Here is an 18,489-nt window from a genome sequence, read left to right on the forward strand (position 1 = left end):
CCTCACTTAGTGACCACAGTTGGGACTGGCAACTTCATTGTTAAGCGCCATGTTTGTTAAGCAAAAAATCATGTGACCGCAACAGACTTATCCCACTTCCCATTGTCGTTAAGTGAATTACCATGGTCGTTAAGCAAAACATCACATACTGTGACTTACGATTTTACTTCCACATTCTCCATTAACTCTGCTTGTTGCAAGCTGGTTGAGAAGCACCCAGTGGCGATCACATAACTGTGGATGCTGTGACGGTAGTAAATGTGTGCTGATTGTGAAGCACCTGAATGGTGATCGTGTGACATAGAATACTGCAATGATCATAAAAGTGAGGATTGGTCACAAAGCTGTTTTTTTTTTTACCCCGTTGTAACTTCAAAGAGTCTCTAAACGAGGCAGTTGGTAAGTGAGGACTACTTGTACCTGTTCTGACCTAAACAGAAGTGTTCAAGCTCAAATTTGAAACAGGAGCACTTGCTCAGAATACTTCCAGGATGGCTAGTATCACTGGAACCCTTCTGGGAACTTGAATCAACCATTTGGAGCCCATTTGGCACAGTTCTAGTGACGATGTTTGCTATTCAGATCTGTGGAAGTCTAGATAGCATTTTATGAGAGCTTTTGTAGGACAGTTTAGGAAATAGTATTTCTTGGACTATTTGCCTCAATGAAGTTTATGAACTGCATTTGACAGAGAAAGCCCACGCAGGGGTAACCTGCAAAGAAGTCCATATAATTTGTTCAGATGTAAATCAAAGGGAAATCATTATTTACATGATGTCATTAATGCACTTTGACTGGATCCACACAAGGTGCTTAATCACTATCTAGGTTAATGCTTTACTTAACAGTATTATGTACTAATATGAGAGTTTAGTCCATACAATATGCTAAGACAATGACTGATTTTCCACCTTGCACTGGACTGCGAACAAGCCTCATTTTAGTCTAACCTAGTGCAGGATGTGAACTCAGCCATAACATTTCACATGTATCACTGCCTTTGAAAGTTTCCATTATAAAACTGAAAGGGATCTGTTGGGTCAGCTAGTAAATTATTCTACTTGGTGGAGGAAATCCACAACTAGAGCAAATCCAGCAGATGCCAGTCCAGTCTGTGCTTAAAGACTTCCAGGAGAGACATCCCATCTCTCCAACCACATTTAAATAATTGACTTCATTGTCAAACTGCCATTACCTTCTGTAACCCTTCAAGGTGGGCCAGATCAGGAAGCAGACTCCACAAAGACTATTGGAACTCTGCTTTATTGATGCAGGTTTAATTATAGAATCTTGAAAGCCTGACAGAAATTCTGTCTCACCCTCTTATACCAAAGAAAATCAAGGTAGGGCAGTTTTGAGTTTCTTTCTCACTCACTCCTCCTTTCTAGGGCTAAGTTGGTATTTACCTAACAGCTATTGAATTCCTTCTTCAAGACCATCTCCACACTCTTTGGTACTTTCAAGACATAATCAACATAATATTTTTCAAAATGTACCTTCCTGTAGCTCCATAAGACCTAGTTTAGTACAGCAAAGAACTAGTAATTATTCCCTTCTCAGGTCCTTCCACAAGAGCCTTTGGTGCTATTCCTGAATCAGTATTGCATCTCAGTGTTCTGATGACAATGTTCACTTTGTGCAATTAAGCTGATACTCTTCTAGCTTAACTGTAAGGAAGGTCAACTCACAATAATGCTGGACCCCTGTGGGGCTTGGGACAGCCATTTTCCCATTCTTATTTCCCCCAGCTGCCAGCTACATGAACCTGGAGCTCTCAAATAGATTATACAGACACCCTTATGAATAAACCCGATGTTAATACTTTCAGTTAGTTTCAGATTCTGTGTTTAAAAAAGCACTTAAAATAAAAATGAAAATGTTTAAAAAATAAATTTTTTGTTGTAACCACAAGTCATAACAATGTGATACAGCATAAAATACAGTAAAACAACAAAGGAATAGAACAGAACAGAACAGAACAGAACAGAACAGAACAGAACAGAAAGTATTAGCTACAAAGAGGTCAAAACAAGATAAGTCCAGAGCTACAATTAAGAACTTTCTGAGTTTAAATGATGACAAAACAAAAGTAGCAACCTGTTTACTAACAGTTGGAAACACATCTACAAGATAATTCAACCTCACTGTAAATAGGGCAGTGGAGGGCATGGCGAATAATGCCTTCCACTTGACCAGCACCACAGGGACAAAGGTCCTGTTCAACAGGGCACTTACAAAATCTCCCTTCAAAATCTCCCAAAGGCATCATCTGCAAGCAAAGGGATGCAAAAGCCTTTCTCAGTGGGGGTGCTGCTAATATTAACCAGATACTGGGAGAGGCTTCTATGTTTTTTATAGTGATGAAACCAAGATGAAAATGTGGATGTCCATACTGACATAGCATTGTTATTGGCATCCCTTTCAAAAATCCCTATCTCTAATATTTTCTCTGTTCCAACAACTAAGTTCCCCTAATGGAATAGGAAATACATTTGTAGGTTAGGTGACAAAACTTTGCCCTATTGATTTCCAGCTATGTAATGCAGAAAACAAAACTTTGGCAAAGTGGGATTCTTGAAGGCTTTCCAGTTTCTTATGGTGATCCAGCAATGCAAGATGTATTCTGATAGTGATGGACAGTAACCTTACCTCCATCCTTAGATAAGCAGCAGGGGAGTCCAAAAATCTTCATTATGAAACTTGTTTTGGATTACTTCCAGTTGGCAATAACCATCTCATCCCACCTCCAGATCTCAGCCCCATACAGCATCTGGGCTACCACCTTACCTGGAATATTCTAAGTGTAGGGCTACCAGCTGTCCTCATTTGGAATAGGAACCTTCAGAATAGCCCCCACTGTGCCTTGGACAGTTGCTAGAATGGGGTTAAATAAGTTTTTTCCATACAAGGGATTTATGAAAAGTGATGCCTAGATATTTAAAAGAGGTCCATTGCTCTAGTTGGTAGACGCTGACTGTTCATCTGTGTTTAACGTTGCTTCTATCAAAAAGCACTACCTTTGTTCTATCTTCATTTATCCTCAGTTTTTCCTTTCACAATAATCAGCTAATTTGGTCAATAATCTTCTAAAGCCAATCTTGGTACAGGAAATAAGAGCCATGTTGTCAGCATACAATAAAACTGAAATTTTCCATCCACTAAGTGAGGGGGAGAAGCTTTGTGACTTCATGGCCATTACAATATCATTAACATAAAAGTTAAATAAGAAGGGAGCAAGTAAACAGCCCTGATTGACTTCTCTCTCCAAAGAGATAGGATCTGAGAGAGACCTTTGTGGGCCTATTCTTACTCTGGCCTTTATATCAGTATGTAGCTCAATTGTTAGTGAAGGAGGGCAGACTGAACTGAGAGAGGATGTTAGTTATGAAAACCTTGAGAATATCAGTCTATTCAACAGGAAGCATGTTATATAGAGACATGCAAAACAAATCTTTTAAACAAGGTAAGGGGGTAAGAGTGCTAACTATATCTATTGCCCCTAGGGATCAATAGTTTATAGGTGCAAAAAGCCAATGCTGGCAAAACTAAGTTCTAGCATTATTGCTGTAATATCCTAGATTGTATCCTCAGCAAAAATTGCACCAGAAGAAGAGGAAAAACATTATTTTAAAGCTGGAATAGCTAAATATGACTTTAAGCTGTGTTCACTGTGCAACAGGGATGAGACAAAAGCAACATCATGAGGACATAACCATCATGCTTAGGGAGCTATGTTCGTCCCAGGTAGAGAAACAGAATGATGAGCTCACAGATGACTATCAAACAAGGAACACTTTTGGTTGTAAAATACATTACACTGTAAACAATATCAAAGCATAGCTTCTATTGATTTTAAAAGACTTGGACTGTATTTTTAACCTATCAAATGTTCTAAAGCAGCTTGGTAATTTTAAGGAAAAAATAAAATGTTACAGAATTCTGCTTACAGCTCATTTTGTTGTTTGTTGAGCGTCATACAACTTCATGCAAAGTGTTTGGACTATTTTTGTTTCAGTTGTAGTGTGATCTCTTAGTTTTCACTTTAAAGGCTTAGGAATATACCTGTATTCATAACAGATGTTACCAACAAATGATGGAAGATTTTGTATGCTGTACTGGGAATATACCTTCTATATCATAGAATTTTGCAAGTATCTTTTGGGGGAAATCTCACTTATGCTAAAGAATGTAGCAGTCTTAAGGTGTGGCATCTAAATCTAACACCTAACGTACTGCAGAGCAAAATTTCCATTCAGTAGGATCAAGTTTTATAATCCTGGTTTGTATAAATCAAGGTTAATGAATATATATATATGCGTAAACTTACTTCCAAAGGCCACACTGATATGTATTATGGATCTGGCAGAACATTTCATTTGACGGGGTCTAGGAGGCGAGCCTTCTCTGCAGCAGCCCCTGCCCTTTGGAACATCCTTCCCCCAGAAGTGAGGTTGGCCCCCTCCCTCTTAGACTTCAGAAAAAAACTGAAGACCTGGTTTTGTTATTATGCATGGGGTGGGGATGGGGATGGTCAGTTTTGGGGATGGCTGGTTCCCTAGTCCTACCTGACCAATATTATCTGGTCCCAGGCTGCAACAATACCACCATCGCTTGGATTTTATCATATTTAATAATTGTATTTTATGCTGTACTATTTGTTTTTATTGGTTTTAACTGGTTGTGAACCGCCCAGAGTCCCTCCTTGTGGGGGAGTTGGGCGGTGATATAAATTTTATTTATAAAATAAATAAACACTTGTATATATAGAGAACGTGATGATAATGTTGGGAATAAAATATGTGTTAATTGCTGAATCTGCTAAGGTAACCACCACAGAGATAGCAGAGAATGTCCTGCCGAGTGTGGGTGTAGAGTTGGTGACAAGTAGCATTTTGATAAATCACTGATTAATTTTTATTTTATTTATTTAATCAAACTTATAGGCTACCTTGAGCATAGTCACAGGTTTAAGAGGCTACATCCTGGATGGTAGCTATTTGTGAATGGGCAAGCTTCTCCTTAGCAGCCATTTTGTGAGAGTATTCACATGTTCTCAAAGTTCAAATATGCCTAACAAATCAAAAAGGTGGAGGCTACTGTGCTAATGAATGCATGGCTCAGAATTCAATTTGGCACATTTGACTTCATTTTATAATTCCAAAGTGAAACAATAGCACTATAAAAAGGGACTTTCTTGAAGAGGTCACAGTCTTCAATTTTTTTCTCAGTGCTTGAATAACATTTGTTCTTATTATGTATGAAGTTAATAAGTTTGAGGTTTTAAAGGCTGCATTCTTAAGATTGGGGAATATTCTTACAGTAGTTCTTTTAAAATTCCAATTAAGTATTTCATTTTAAAATCAGAAACTTCAACAGAACAGGTGGAACATGGGAGGAGTGATAGTCCTAAAGTGTAGGTGGATAGAGTCAGGTTCCTCCCTTACTGTGAAGGTGTGAGAAAAATTGTTGAGTTCCTTGTCAAACCTGCTTTTGTTAGGAAAATTGGCTTCCTTTGTACCAAATCAGAAGCTACTAGAGAAGCACCCAGACTTCACAGAGAATATTAAGTGGACAGTCTCATCAGGAATAAAGGGCATGGGAGAAGACTATATGGCTCAAAAGAAGTGAGTGTATTGTTAAAATACCCTTTCCTCAAACACTTTGTTGTTGTTGTCTCTGCATTTTTGCAAAAGGTCTGCATGTTTTACCTGTAGCATTTAATAAGGCTGTACTTCACAAAGTGACTTAGTAAAGTTACATACACCCTCCTCAAAGCACTGAGATAGCTGCATTTGGCTTAGCATTATTTTGAGACCTTTCCTAGGTTATCTGCACATGTATGCACAGATACACTTCTGCAGGGACTCCCAGAAAAGCAGAGTAGTTATGCATGTACACACATGAAGACACAATTTGAGAAACCCTGCAGCAGTTCAGCCTTCTTGTTGTTTCATTACTTTAAGGAGGGGTGCTTTGTGTGCATGTGCCAGTGCTTTGTGAAGCACCTTTTTGGATGATTGTTCAGTCCACTGTATTTAAATTTCATTACTATTAATAACAAATTCACAAATTTTAAGGTAGTGAATATCATATAAACTATCCTTTGATTAAGTACGTGCCATCTGTTGTGATACATATATGAGTCCAGGGTATTAACAATGTTATTTGTCTTTCAAAAGCTATTAGTGAACATTTACAAGAATTATAGAATAGTCCAGATTTAATCTAGTCCAACTTTCCAGGTATATTCAGTACTTACATTAGTGGACTTCAATTGTTCTACTGGGGAATGATTCCAGTAGCACAATAACACTATCAGATCCTTTATCTCCAACAGTATCAGATTGGATAATAATTAACAGCTAGTATTAATATAGCTACAGATAACTAAAATATTGATGGTAGTGGTAAATATGAGAAGAATGACTTACTGGAATAATTCTTAAAGAAAAACTGACAGGGTAAGTGAAGCAGAATCAGTGGCTATTCTGTTTTCAAAGATCTCTTAGAACTCCATGTCAAGGAGTTCTTGGATAACTGAATGCTACAGGTAGGCCAATTTTCATCCCAACATCAGCTGTTCACATCCCAATATTAGCCCATTTGTGGACCAGAGGTGATTTATTATTCTTGACAATACAAGCATCAACCTGACAAGCACCACACTATGCACCTTCTGTAACAAACAGTAAATTATCTCAGGTTAGGGGATAAAGTATAATTTCCTGGCTAGAACATACATACATACATACATACATACATACATACATACAATTTTCTAGGAATGGACAATCCAGTTACTTTAATTATTATAAAAAGAACATTCATTGCTCAGGTTTGGACAGAACGCTGAGCCATAAACTAGCCAACCATATTTTAGGCCAGTTATATGAATTCAGCTCATAAATTTAGTGTATGGTTTAGTGTGTTATGCAAACCAAAAATTATGATTGAACAAAACATGGTTAAGTTAAGCCTGGATGAGGATGCCATATTATTTATTTTATTTATTTATCATATTTATATAGCTGCCCATCTCATACAAAATATTAATAATATTGTAGAGCACCAACAGTTGCCAGCATTGATCCCATAAATTTTTACTTGAATGTCAGGAAGTATAATCTGCATGCTAGCTCACAGTGTAACTTAAGTATTAAAATGACACTCTCCACATACCACTTAGAATATTAGCCCTTTCTACTAGAATTCTGTTTACACTCAAATCATATATTTCAGATGCAACATATTTTTATTTGCACATATTTTCACTTGCTATGGATGAAAGATGACTAGTTCAGATGTTTCTATTTTGTTTGCTTTATCTGATTTTTTATTTTTGAAAAATGTTATTTCATGGATTCATTTCTCACTTAGAATCTACCTTTCCATGTGAAGAGGTTTGTGTGTGTATGTGCACTCAGCATTCAAATATGCTATATTACTACTTGTATTCTGATATGGTACAGTCCAATAAAAGGAATGCCATGGGCTTCTTTTTTCAATGTTCAAATCAATGCTACAATAGACAAGATTTGTAAAACACAGAAATTACAAAAAAACTTAACACTATGTATTTAATAACATAAACTGCAAAGAACAAAAATCCCACCAAAGATTACTATGCATCTACAACAGCAGATATGTTATGAGAACTCCTACAGAGCAGTTCAAAGTTGTTCAAAGCTCAGGCTCTCCTAGCCAATACTAGAACTTAGAAGCCTAGGGTAGCATATTTCCTGGACATATTTTCTCTTTTATAACAATGTTAAGTTGAGTTGGTAATAAGAAAAACACACTTTAAGGAACTGGTTTGCACATTACATTAAACCACGGTTCATATGGCCAGATTCAGCTCTGCTAAGCCATAAGGAATCCAACAGACATTTGGAGCAGCTGTAAGGGCTCCAATTCTGATAACAAAACCCCCGACACCAAACTGTAGCATTCTTGTTATCTGCTTTGCATGTCATTTTCCATATAGCTGGGGATGTGGGGAGGGGATTAATGAATGTTATGGCTAATAGCAATTTGGGTGTAATTTAGAGTAAGAAATTGTCATTCATATAATAGATGAAATGTCCTTCTAAATATTCATTAGAACAACTCCAGTAATGCTTTTAAGTTTTAAAAAAGTATATCCTCACCACTCTTGTGTAACTTGGATTTGATTCTGTGCCTTTTGACTAGAGAAAGAAATTGTGCAGCTGTTCTGCCCATCTACTGCCTCCATATTAAATCTCTACAGACACAAGCATCTATAATGTGTCTGCTACAGATACATCACAAACATGATAATATGACTTGTTAGATTTGTCTCCTATTTTTATTCAAAATGAATTATAACTTACATAAAATCCAAGTTAAATATTACAAGATTAAAACTAAAGATTGTGTCTAAAAAAAAAGTGACTATGAGGAATAGAAGAAACATACAGATGTTCTCTGTGTGTGTGTGCGTGCACGTGTGTGCATCACATGCCCATTACGCTATTTTGGAGGGGAGGGGAAGCAATATTATGCAGCACACTGAAAAGGAATAAGAAACAGTAAGTCAACGAAGTTGAAAAGATGAAATAAGAAAAAGAAAAGGAAACAGAACTAAATCTTGATTACACCAATACCATTCTGTCCATACCTTTCTATCCTTCCAAATTATCCTTCCTTTCACTGTGTCCGTATATCACTTCACACACTGCCTTTTGAACTTTAAACTTCTCTCCTTTATTTTTAGGATTCCTTCACCAAACAATGACTTTCTTGAGCTCTCTGCAAAGCATTCAGGTTCTTAGCCTGAGAACATGACATGATCTCATATAAAATAGTACATATAGTCACATTCCAAACATACCTCTAACTTTACCACATTGTGTAATTATACAGAAATACATTAAATAATCAAGAGGACATTACATATCCTTATCTTACTCCCGGCTCAATGTAGAATAATTCACTAGGCATTTCATTTATTCTTACACATGTTCTATTTCTATCATATATTGCTCTTATCATATTCAGCAGCTAAACCTCAAAACCATAGTCACACAAAACATTCAAACCTATTCATTTTATCATATTCTTTCTGTAAACCAATACATACTTTCTCACATTCATATATTTTTCAATGAGCTGCTAAAGAGCAAAAATTATACACCCTACCTTGCATAAAGCTGCACTACACTAACCAACTTTTGTTTGTTGTCATCCCTTGTACGCTTTCAATCAGAATTCAGCCAAAGATTTCCCCAAATGCTCTTAAACTGATCCCTCTAAAGTTTAGGCATTCACTTTAGCTACCCTTCCCTTTGCATAGTGATACAATGACAGCATTTTTTCTCAACTGTCGGGTGTTTGATAAGTTACACAGCCATTTCCATAAGCAAACCAATGCTAGGTGCTCTTGGATTGTGGCAGATTAGAAGCATTGAAAAATAAATACTTCAATGTTCTTCCAGTTACACCATTTATATCTGCAGCCTTATCCTTTTCATCAACTTTTTTGGATACTAAAATTTATAACATTTGCTTCAATTCCACTCTTCAACTTATCATTAAGAGTTTCATACAAATATCTAAAATACTCCTTCCAGCATTCCCCTACTTCTAGGGGAATTATTCAGTCTAAATAATTTCCCCTACTTCTAGGGGAATTATTCAGTCTAAATAATTTTATCACCTTTATTTTTAAATTCTATTCATTCTGTTAGAGACACCTTGCTTAGTCCACTTCAATTACTTCCAAAACAACTTTTTGATCTTTCATCAAAAATTGTCTGCATTTTCTCTACATCATTTAATCTTAACTGTTCCTTGTTCTTTGCGACTATTATACAATATATTTATCTCATCCTCATTTTTGCAGCCATCATTCATTTTTGTTCTCAGCCACAACCTCCCATCATTTTACCAAGCATCTTTTTTTTTTTCATATTCCCCATTAGTGTAACTGCGTGTACTTCTGTGATACTCTGTAACTTGTGTTCTGAGGAGATTCTATATCCTCTTTATGTCCACTTCCCCTTTTTTACACTGGGAGATTACTCTAGTAATATTTTTACATACAGGACTAGTACTGCACTTGCTTTTCCTTCCATTATTCTTCATAGGATCAGACCACTTGGTTTCTGATCTGCTATATCCTTTTCTCTTATTTTCATTGATACAGAGCATGATCTATTCTTCTTTTCTTTCATTTGTTAATTTATGCACTTTACCACTTACTCTTCTTACATTCTAAGTCATCTCCCATATACTATGATCATCACCAGATAGATGATAGATATGGGACCTCAGCTGCCCATCATGGGTCTTCCAATGGAGGCTTCACATAACACGTTTTTGGTAAGAGTAGGTGCAGGTTACAAGGTTTCATTGTTCCCTGGCCACCTGCAACATTTCCTGCTAAATAATGACAGTACCAGTTTGTTTTGTCAGATTTTAGCCAGTATGCTACAAGTACAACTAGAGCCCAGTTTTACCATCAGAATGTTGATGCTCTTTGAAAGCTAGGGAGTCTAAACTAGAAATTACTTTCCAAGATAAAATAAAATTGCCCAGATCTTGGATTTGGGTTTGCAGCTGAAAAGGTGCTTCAGAATGGGCATGGACATACACACTGCATCTGTTGCTTCATCCTGTATCCCCACCAACTAGGAGGTATATGCAATGAACTGACACATGCTTAGAATCCAAAAGGGGAACCTATGATCTTGAAATTAAAAAAAACAAAGATTGCTGTCACAGGAGTGGACTTCTGTTTACCTAATTGAAGACCACTTGGGTAATGGTGGCCCTGAACACTCCCTTTCCCTGAATAAAAGGAATGATTGTTGTTCGGGTTGGCAAAACACAAATATACCACTTTTAATACATAACATGTAACTTCTCTATCACAGGGTTTCTCAAACTTTATGGTACAACAGCTGCCCATTGAGGGCTTGCACAGGCTAAGTAGGTCTAATTAATTTTTTTATGTGATTTTCTCTGTTGCTTGCAACTCCCAGAATGTCCTGACTCACACTTGTGAGAACCCTGGCTTAATATGCAGCATAGATCCAGTCTTTATTCAGCAAATAACGATTTATAAACTTATTAAATATGTGGAACATTCCCAGTGTCTCTGAATTATCTTCTCCCTCACTATTCTTTCTGATGTCTTTTGTAGGAAGCTCTGATTAGATTTCTATATTGTCAAAAGCCATTTTGTGGCTTGCTTGTTTCCTATTGTGGTCTGCAGATAATGATGTATAGGCTTAGAATGTTTTATGAATCTAGCCAATTGCTTTATTCAATTAATCATAACTAAACCATGGCTTAATGCAATGCATAAATCCAGACTAACATGCAACACATACTTTTACTTTGCTTTAGTTCTGTTATAATAGAAATTGTCTTACACTGGATTAGTCCATCTAGACTAGCATTATCAAACTCATTTGAACAACAACATCCTTCTCTGATCCTTGAATTCTAACCATAAATTTTGGTGGTCATACGGTCTTTCCCACACATACTGTGTGATCAGCCATTAGGTATGTGCATTCTTGAATGAAGCTTGATTTCTGGTGGATACAATGTGGATGTGTTCATGTTGCTTTTGGGCAACAATACAGAATAGGCTTGTCTGACTCCCCCCCCCATTCTTCTCTATAGCCATTAGAATGGATAATGGAGATATAGAAGTGGTAGATAGCTTCTGCCTTTAAGGATCAACCATCAACAGTACAGGAACTAGCAGTCAAGAAATATGCCACAGACTAGCACTTGGTAGAGCAGCCATGAAGACCCTGGAAAAGATGTTAGATGCTGTGATCTGTCTATAGCTACAAAGATCAGAATAGTGCAAGCCATGGTATTCCCTGTGACACTCCACGGAAGGGAGTTGGACTTTGAAGAAGCAGGATAGGAACCATTGAAGCCTTTGAACTTTGGTGTTGCACTCCTGAGAATACTGTGGACAGTCAAGAAAACAAACAAATGGATCATCAAACAAACCAACCCAGAGTTTTCACTCAAGGCACAATTGACCAGGCTCAACTTATCCAGTTTGGACACATTATGTGAAGACCCAGTTCCTTGGAGAACACTCTAATGCTGGGAAAGGTGAAAGGAAAGAAGACAACAACCAGCAGCAAGGTGGATGCTTAGTTACAGTGGCAATGGGTGCACCAATGGAAGACCTGAAATACTAGGTTAGGGACAGATTGTCATGGAGGAAATCTATGTAGTCGCTAAGAGTCAACAACAACTTGATGGCACAGAATCAATCACTCTATAGCCAAGGGATTTCCCATCTGGAAGTGGGTGGTCCAAACTGGAATAGAGTGAATGGATGAACCAGAATTGCTACTTGTATTTATACCAGATTTTCCACTTTCCTAACTGCACATTCCTGTCAGTTCAGCAATGCAATTTCACTATTTTTAAAATATTAGATTCCTACTCAGACTGAGTAACACTAAAATTCAGGGGCAAAATGTACGACAATAGAAAAGAATTCAACGGAACATCTTGCAATAATCAGGAATTTGCAATAATCAGGAACTATGCTAATTTTCCTTTCGTAACTTCTTTTAGCTTCTGACGTAAGTAAACGGACTTGTTGCTCACACAAAAGCTACAGCCAACTATCATTTTAAAAAACACACCCAAAAGCACTGACAGAGTTCTGCTCTTTCTTCCTATGCATTACTACCCGATGTACCGTACACCCGAAGAAACCGCATCGCTTCTTCATCTTAGTTTTACGACACCACTTCAATCTCAAAGCCTTGCCTCAGAAATAGCTACGAGAAAAACCCACCCGTTTCAGAACAGGCAGCAGCATTCCCAGCTCTTTTTCCCCTTGCTGCTCTATGACGTCAAAGTACTGCGTCTGCGCAGAACAACCGCTTTTCGCTTCCTTACGCCGAACGCGTATTTTCTGAGCTACTTGTGGGAGTGGCTTTGTGCAGAAGGAAAAGAGGGAGGAGGAAAAGCGGGTGAGAGAACCCCCCCCTCGCCCTCTGTAACGAAGGGTGCGCGTGCTTGCTCTGGGCGGTTGCGTGACTGATTAGAAAGGTGGCGACGGGGACGGGGACGGGGACGGGGCGCGCGCGTCCTTCGTTAAACGACTTAGCGCTGTCGTTGGCGCGTGGTCGGAGCCGAGCCGCGCCTGCCTCTCCCTTCCCTTCCCGCGCGCTCTCGTTCTGTACCCTTCGTGTGTGAGTGTGCACCAGTGGGGGAGGGGAGCGAATGAGGCGTCTCTGCCCTCCGCCGGTTCATTTTTGTATCCATCCCTTCCATGGTCCCTGCTCCACCCCTCTGGCTGGATAGCCTTTGACTGCTTCGTTTAATCTCCGGGGCCCTAGGAAAGAAAAAAAGGGTCGCGACGGAGGGGGTGGGAAAAAGGTGACGACCTGGCGGCGGTAGCAGAAGGCAGCAGCGGAGAGAGAGGGAGGCACGCGGGGAGGCTGAGGCCCAGAGGAGAAAGGAACAGGGAGCGGCGGCAGCTGCTGAAATTTTCGGCGTAGCCATTGGAACCTCCGGGACGGATTTGGGCTGTTCGGTGTAAAAGGACGGATTTAACGTGGTGTGCTGACTGACGGCGGCGGCGGCGTGTTGTGCGGGGAGCGCGGAGGGGATCCTGCCCGCGCCCCCTCCCGCCTCGGCCGCCTGCAAGGATAATTCTCCCCCATCTGGACCATGGCCGACGACGACGTGTTGTTCGAGGATGTATATGAGCTGTGCGAGGTGATCGGCAAGTAAGTGGCGGGGGGGGGGGAGAAATGGGCCGGGAGGGGGGAGAGATGGAGGCAACCAAAGCAGCAATCGGCTGCAAAGCCGCCTCCCCAACGGGAGGGAAGAAAGAGGTGGGGAAGAGATACTCGGCTCCGTTCCCACCTGAGTTGCGCCGCCGCCGCCGCCGCGTCTTATCCGAGGAAAGGAAGAGAAAGGGGCCAGCTCCACGGTGCTGGAACGGAATGATATGACGAGTGGACTCATCGTGGCGCCCACGCGATTTCACACGATAGGAGAGGTGACCTGATGGGTTTTTTTCTCTCCTTTCCTATTCTTTCATTCGCCACAGTTAAATCTTTAGTGTGGTCTGGTTTTGCAGAAAATCCGGTTTTGCTCTAGCTTAATGTTTGTGCAAATTTATGTGACAACTTGCCTACCTGGAGGGTAGATAAGGAAAGAGTACAGGATCCTCTGCTCTGCATTTTTTTTAAGGTCTCTGTAATGCCAGATACTTTCCTGTGCCTTGCTACATAATATCCATCTCATTGGCAAGGAATTGACACACAGGTAATGGTCAGTTTCTTCCTAGTTCTCTCTCAGAATAATGACTGCAGGAGACGTTGGCCTTCCAAGACTCATTATGCAACTTTTAAAATTGATGTTCAGAGCTTGCCCAAAACTGAAGTTGCAACAGTTGCTAAAATGCCTCTGCTCTCTATTTTAAATGTCCATTTTGATAGGTTGTTTGAAATTGGCAGCTGAAGTTTTCTCTGTTTATTACCTGCTATTCTAGTACTGAGAAAAATGAAATTAATTATGGTAGTGAAAGATTGTAGAAGCTCAGTATTTTTTCCACATACCTGCTTGTTGGTTTGGTGAGTGTGTTCTTGTGTTCTATTTTTGATAAATCATGTCAGTAAAAACAAAAGTTAAATGGAGATGCACAAGAATAACTTCCCTTATTGGAGACAGCTGAATATATTTTACAAGTTAGATGGTTTTGCTCCTGTTATGAATTGATAAAGTAAGTTTTACTTTACTTCATGTTCTGTTTTACTGTAATAGTTGTTTGTTTAGATTCAAAGATTTAGAGTGAAAAAATATATCTTTTTGGCATGAATTTTGTTTAGGCTTATTTTCACGAAAGTGTTGTGTCTTGTTTGCTTCATATACTGTAGTTGGGTGTTATTTAACATTGTTAAACCTTTTGCCAAACACTTATTTTTTACTTTATTACACAATATAGGGATAGTGTCTCAACTTTAATTTTTAACAACTTTCTCTATGAGAAGAAAAAACTCATGGCGGTTTAACAGAAACCTAGAAATTTTAGCAAGAAATTCATGCATTTTTTTCATAATTCTGACATTTTTCTTTGCAAAATAAACTATATAAATAATAGAATGTGTGGCAAATAATATATTTTTTCTAAAATTCCCTTTTTGCATGGCTATAACATTCAGATCATGATAGTACATATCTGGAGACTTACAACACTTGACCTTACAGACTCAAAGATTAATTTGTGAAATGTTCCTATCCTGTTTGCCATTACTGTAAGGAAGATCAGATTAAATTGTCCTGGAACAGGGCCTTTCAGTGGTAGCTCCTCATTTTTGGAAGCAGCAAGTTATTTCTGTAGGCTTTTTTTTTTCTGCCAAGCTTTTTTATGTTTGTTATTTTTGGTTCTCTATATGGTGAATTAATTAATGCATCACTGTGAAACATTATATGGTAAAGTGCAAATGGGATGAATGAAGAAATCTTAGATTCAATATTGAGTAAACCATGAACTCCTTAGGTGGCCTTAAAATAATCAGAGATTATATTCATGCAACACATTTAAGGATATATTTGGCTGTGTCATCTATACCCAAACTGTGAGTAAGAATGTGGTTTAAAAAATCCTCCTCAGTAGCAGTTTGTAATTGTGGTTTGTTTTAGACAACTCATGGTCTCACATGTCATGTGAACCTGGATTAAGAGCTAGTTTATGGTAAGCATCCATGAATTCTCCAGGAAAGTAATATGGAATGCAGCCACAAAATAGAGTGCTTTTGAAAAGATAGCTCAGTTGGTTCATGCACAAACATGAATTAAGGTAAAAAAATTGCCTGAGTGGTTAATTTGATCGTGGTATGTTTGGCAAACCAGTCCCTGAACTAAGATTAAAGAATAATTTGGCGTGTTTCATGAATACAAATCATATTTTTCAGACTTATACTTTTTCTGATATTTGGGGATTTTGGCTTGATATTGAAGCACTATCAAGATGTAATTTATATGAACTGCATAGAGCACTTAAGACAGCTGTGTAACTATGTCTAATAATTGCTGTCTTGAAGCCTGGAATATGCATATATGTGTGTCAGAGTATGGATGTGAAGAATACTAACTCCTTTCCATTCATGTTCATTTTTTGTCTACCTCTTTTAAAATTGTTTAATCTGACCTGGTATAAAACAGTGTTACTGACTCCAAAATAAATGTGTATTTAATTTTTTAAAGTGCAAAATAGAACTGATTCCTAGCATAATGCTTTATTACTTTGCAAGTCTTTAAAATAATTATTTCTGAAGCTATGTATTGGAACACACATCTAACTTAATAAGATCACTATATATAGTCCTCTGCCGCAGGGAAAAGTCCATGGGAGCTTAGCTGATTCTGGGATCTCCAGACCTTCTTACAGTATTCATAATTAAAGCCTCCAGTCCATTAGCATTTTTACTTACAGAGTTATAAATGTCATGTGTTACTGGTAATGGAGAAGTGGACAAGCTGCTTGGAGAGCTGAAATAAACTTAATCTTTGAATCCTTACAATTTGTGGCTTGTGAAATCTGCTGGATATGTCCTGAGTAGGTATAATAAGTGTGGCAATAACCATGGGGTTGCCCAAACTGCAATATAGGAATAATGGTGAAATAGCTTATTTGAAAGCCAGATTTAAATTCTATAGCCTTGAAAAACGTTTGCTCAGATTCCATTATATAATTTTAACGTTTGGTTTTAGAGTAAATGATAGCTGATTAACTCCAGGCAATTTTAGATTAGTTACATATTTTCCAGGATAGGTTGAGAACAGATTTTGACAGAAACTGAATTGGTAGATTAGATTACTGACACAGGGAATAGATAGTGAAGAGCTTGGCCCTGTTGGGGCCCTATAATCAGTCATAGTATCTTTCTGAACATTGTTTCTAGATTGGGATTTGGACACACAATATGATGATAGTTGTTTCTCTCAGTAGAAAAAGTATAAAAATGTGCTGTTGGAGAATTTCTGTGCAACCTCATGGTAGCTGAGTTTTGAGATGTCTCAAGACTCTGTTTTGATCCCCTCTCTCTTCTTTTACATATCTAAATGGAATTTATTACTATTTATTAAACAGAGACAAATCTATAGGCTTGGGCTATAATATTGTGACTCATGGATTTTTTTTCTTGTTTCCATCTTCTAATTCCAGGATTACAGGGTCGGAGCAGTTTTGGGGTGGGAGAGAGCAAACAAGTCGTTTAATCAATGCAAGAGACAAATTCTATAAATGAAATTGTTAATCCGATCAGAAGTATGATACTGATTCCACTTAATGTTACACATCTTGTAAACAGCCAGAACATAATTTGGGAGTATTGGTCTTGTTGCTTATCACAAGTAATGTCAGTGGCCTGGAGTTCTAGATAATGCTGTTCTGTCAGGAGACAGAAACCATTGGGCAAAAAAGAAAAAAGAAAAAAAGAAACCCTACTGTGATTTGTAACTCCCCACCCCTATGTGGGAATGGCACAGCAGTTTCCCTAATCACTTCTCTACATCCTTAATGTGCTTTATGTTATGGTATTATTTATCACAGTTATTGGTAACTCTCATAGTAATAATATACAAAGTCTAAAATAACATTTCACCAGTTGCTAAAACAAATATGTTCTTAAACAAGTTAAATGGAAATTACTTTCATGTAAATTATTAGGGTTACAAACCATCATATTCTGACCCTAAGTGACATTTTTAAAAAGTATTGTTAATTGTAGTAGAACTCTTATTTATGTTTAACATACAATTATCATAGTACCACACAATCATAGATTCAGATGACTATCTGAATATCTGCTTTGGAACTATAACGAGAAATATAGTTCCTTGTGAAAAATTTCAGGGTTTTGCATTGCTGGATATTAGGGGTGTCTGCAAAATGTTTTGAGTCTGAACTTATTTGAATTTGAAACATTCTGTTTTGAGTGCAAAATGAGCTGTTTTGATCACTTTGGAACTGATTTGAGCTCAGAACAGAGGGAGACACATTCATTTAATAGTGGTCAGAAAAATGTTGTAATAAACTGTGGGTATCTGCCCAATTGGTATTTTATAATCTGGTTTTGATAGTAATTCTTTTTAGATTTTTTTTTTTTAATTTTTGGTACCTTCGAGTCAGTGTTGACTCCTAATGGCTTCCTGGACAAGTCCCTGCAGTTTTCTTGGCAAGTTTTTCAGAAGTAATTGCCTCTCAATAACCAATCAGGAATTAAAAATAGAAGTAGTTTAACTTTTTTCTGATTTGGACTTATCTGCCATAATTTATTTTGCATACTTATTTATATATCTTCCTGGATAATTTTTCAGTGTAACACCTTCAGATGTAGAATTTGGCTTGATGTATTGATTTACCTTGTGAATAACTTTCTAGTACTATAATACTTTCATTTAAGTAGTGAGCCATGCTTTTAAACATTTAGTGTAGCTTCAGATGGTAGAATTTTCCCTCTCATA

General features: G+C 37.9%; 1 protein-coding gene across 6 annotated transcripts in view; it reads left to right on the top strand.

Moving 5' to 3' along the window:
* Positions 1 to 12,961: 12,961 nt before the first annotated feature.
* CASK (calcium/calmodulin dependent serine protein kinase) overlaps positions 12,962 to 18,489 on the top strand; it is a 187,921-nt gene continuing 182,393 nt past the window's right edge. For 5 of the 6 annotated variants that reach the window (XM_088144750.1, XM_088144746.1, XM_088144747.1 and 2 more), the window contains exon 1: positions 12,962 to 13,742. Coding sequence is in view for 4 of the 6 variants with exons in the window: in XM_088144746.1 (XP_088000872.1) it covers positions 13,684 to 13,742 (59 nt within the window). In the remaining 2 variants the exon portion in view is untranslated. Of the gene's footprint in view, positions 13,743 to 13,998; positions 14,018 to 18,489 lie in introns of those variants that run through there. The other variant, XM_088144751.1, reaches the window with a different exon arrangement.

The sequence above is a fragment of the Python bivittatus genome, unplaced genomic scaffold (genome assembly GCF_059951505.1).
Source record: "Python bivittatus isolate LINGU-HERP-01145 unplaced genomic scaffold, Pbiv_v1 ctg000350_np1212, whole genome shotgun sequence".
NCBI lineage: Eukaryota > Metazoa > Chordata > Lepidosauria > Squamata > Pythonidae > Python > Python bivittatus.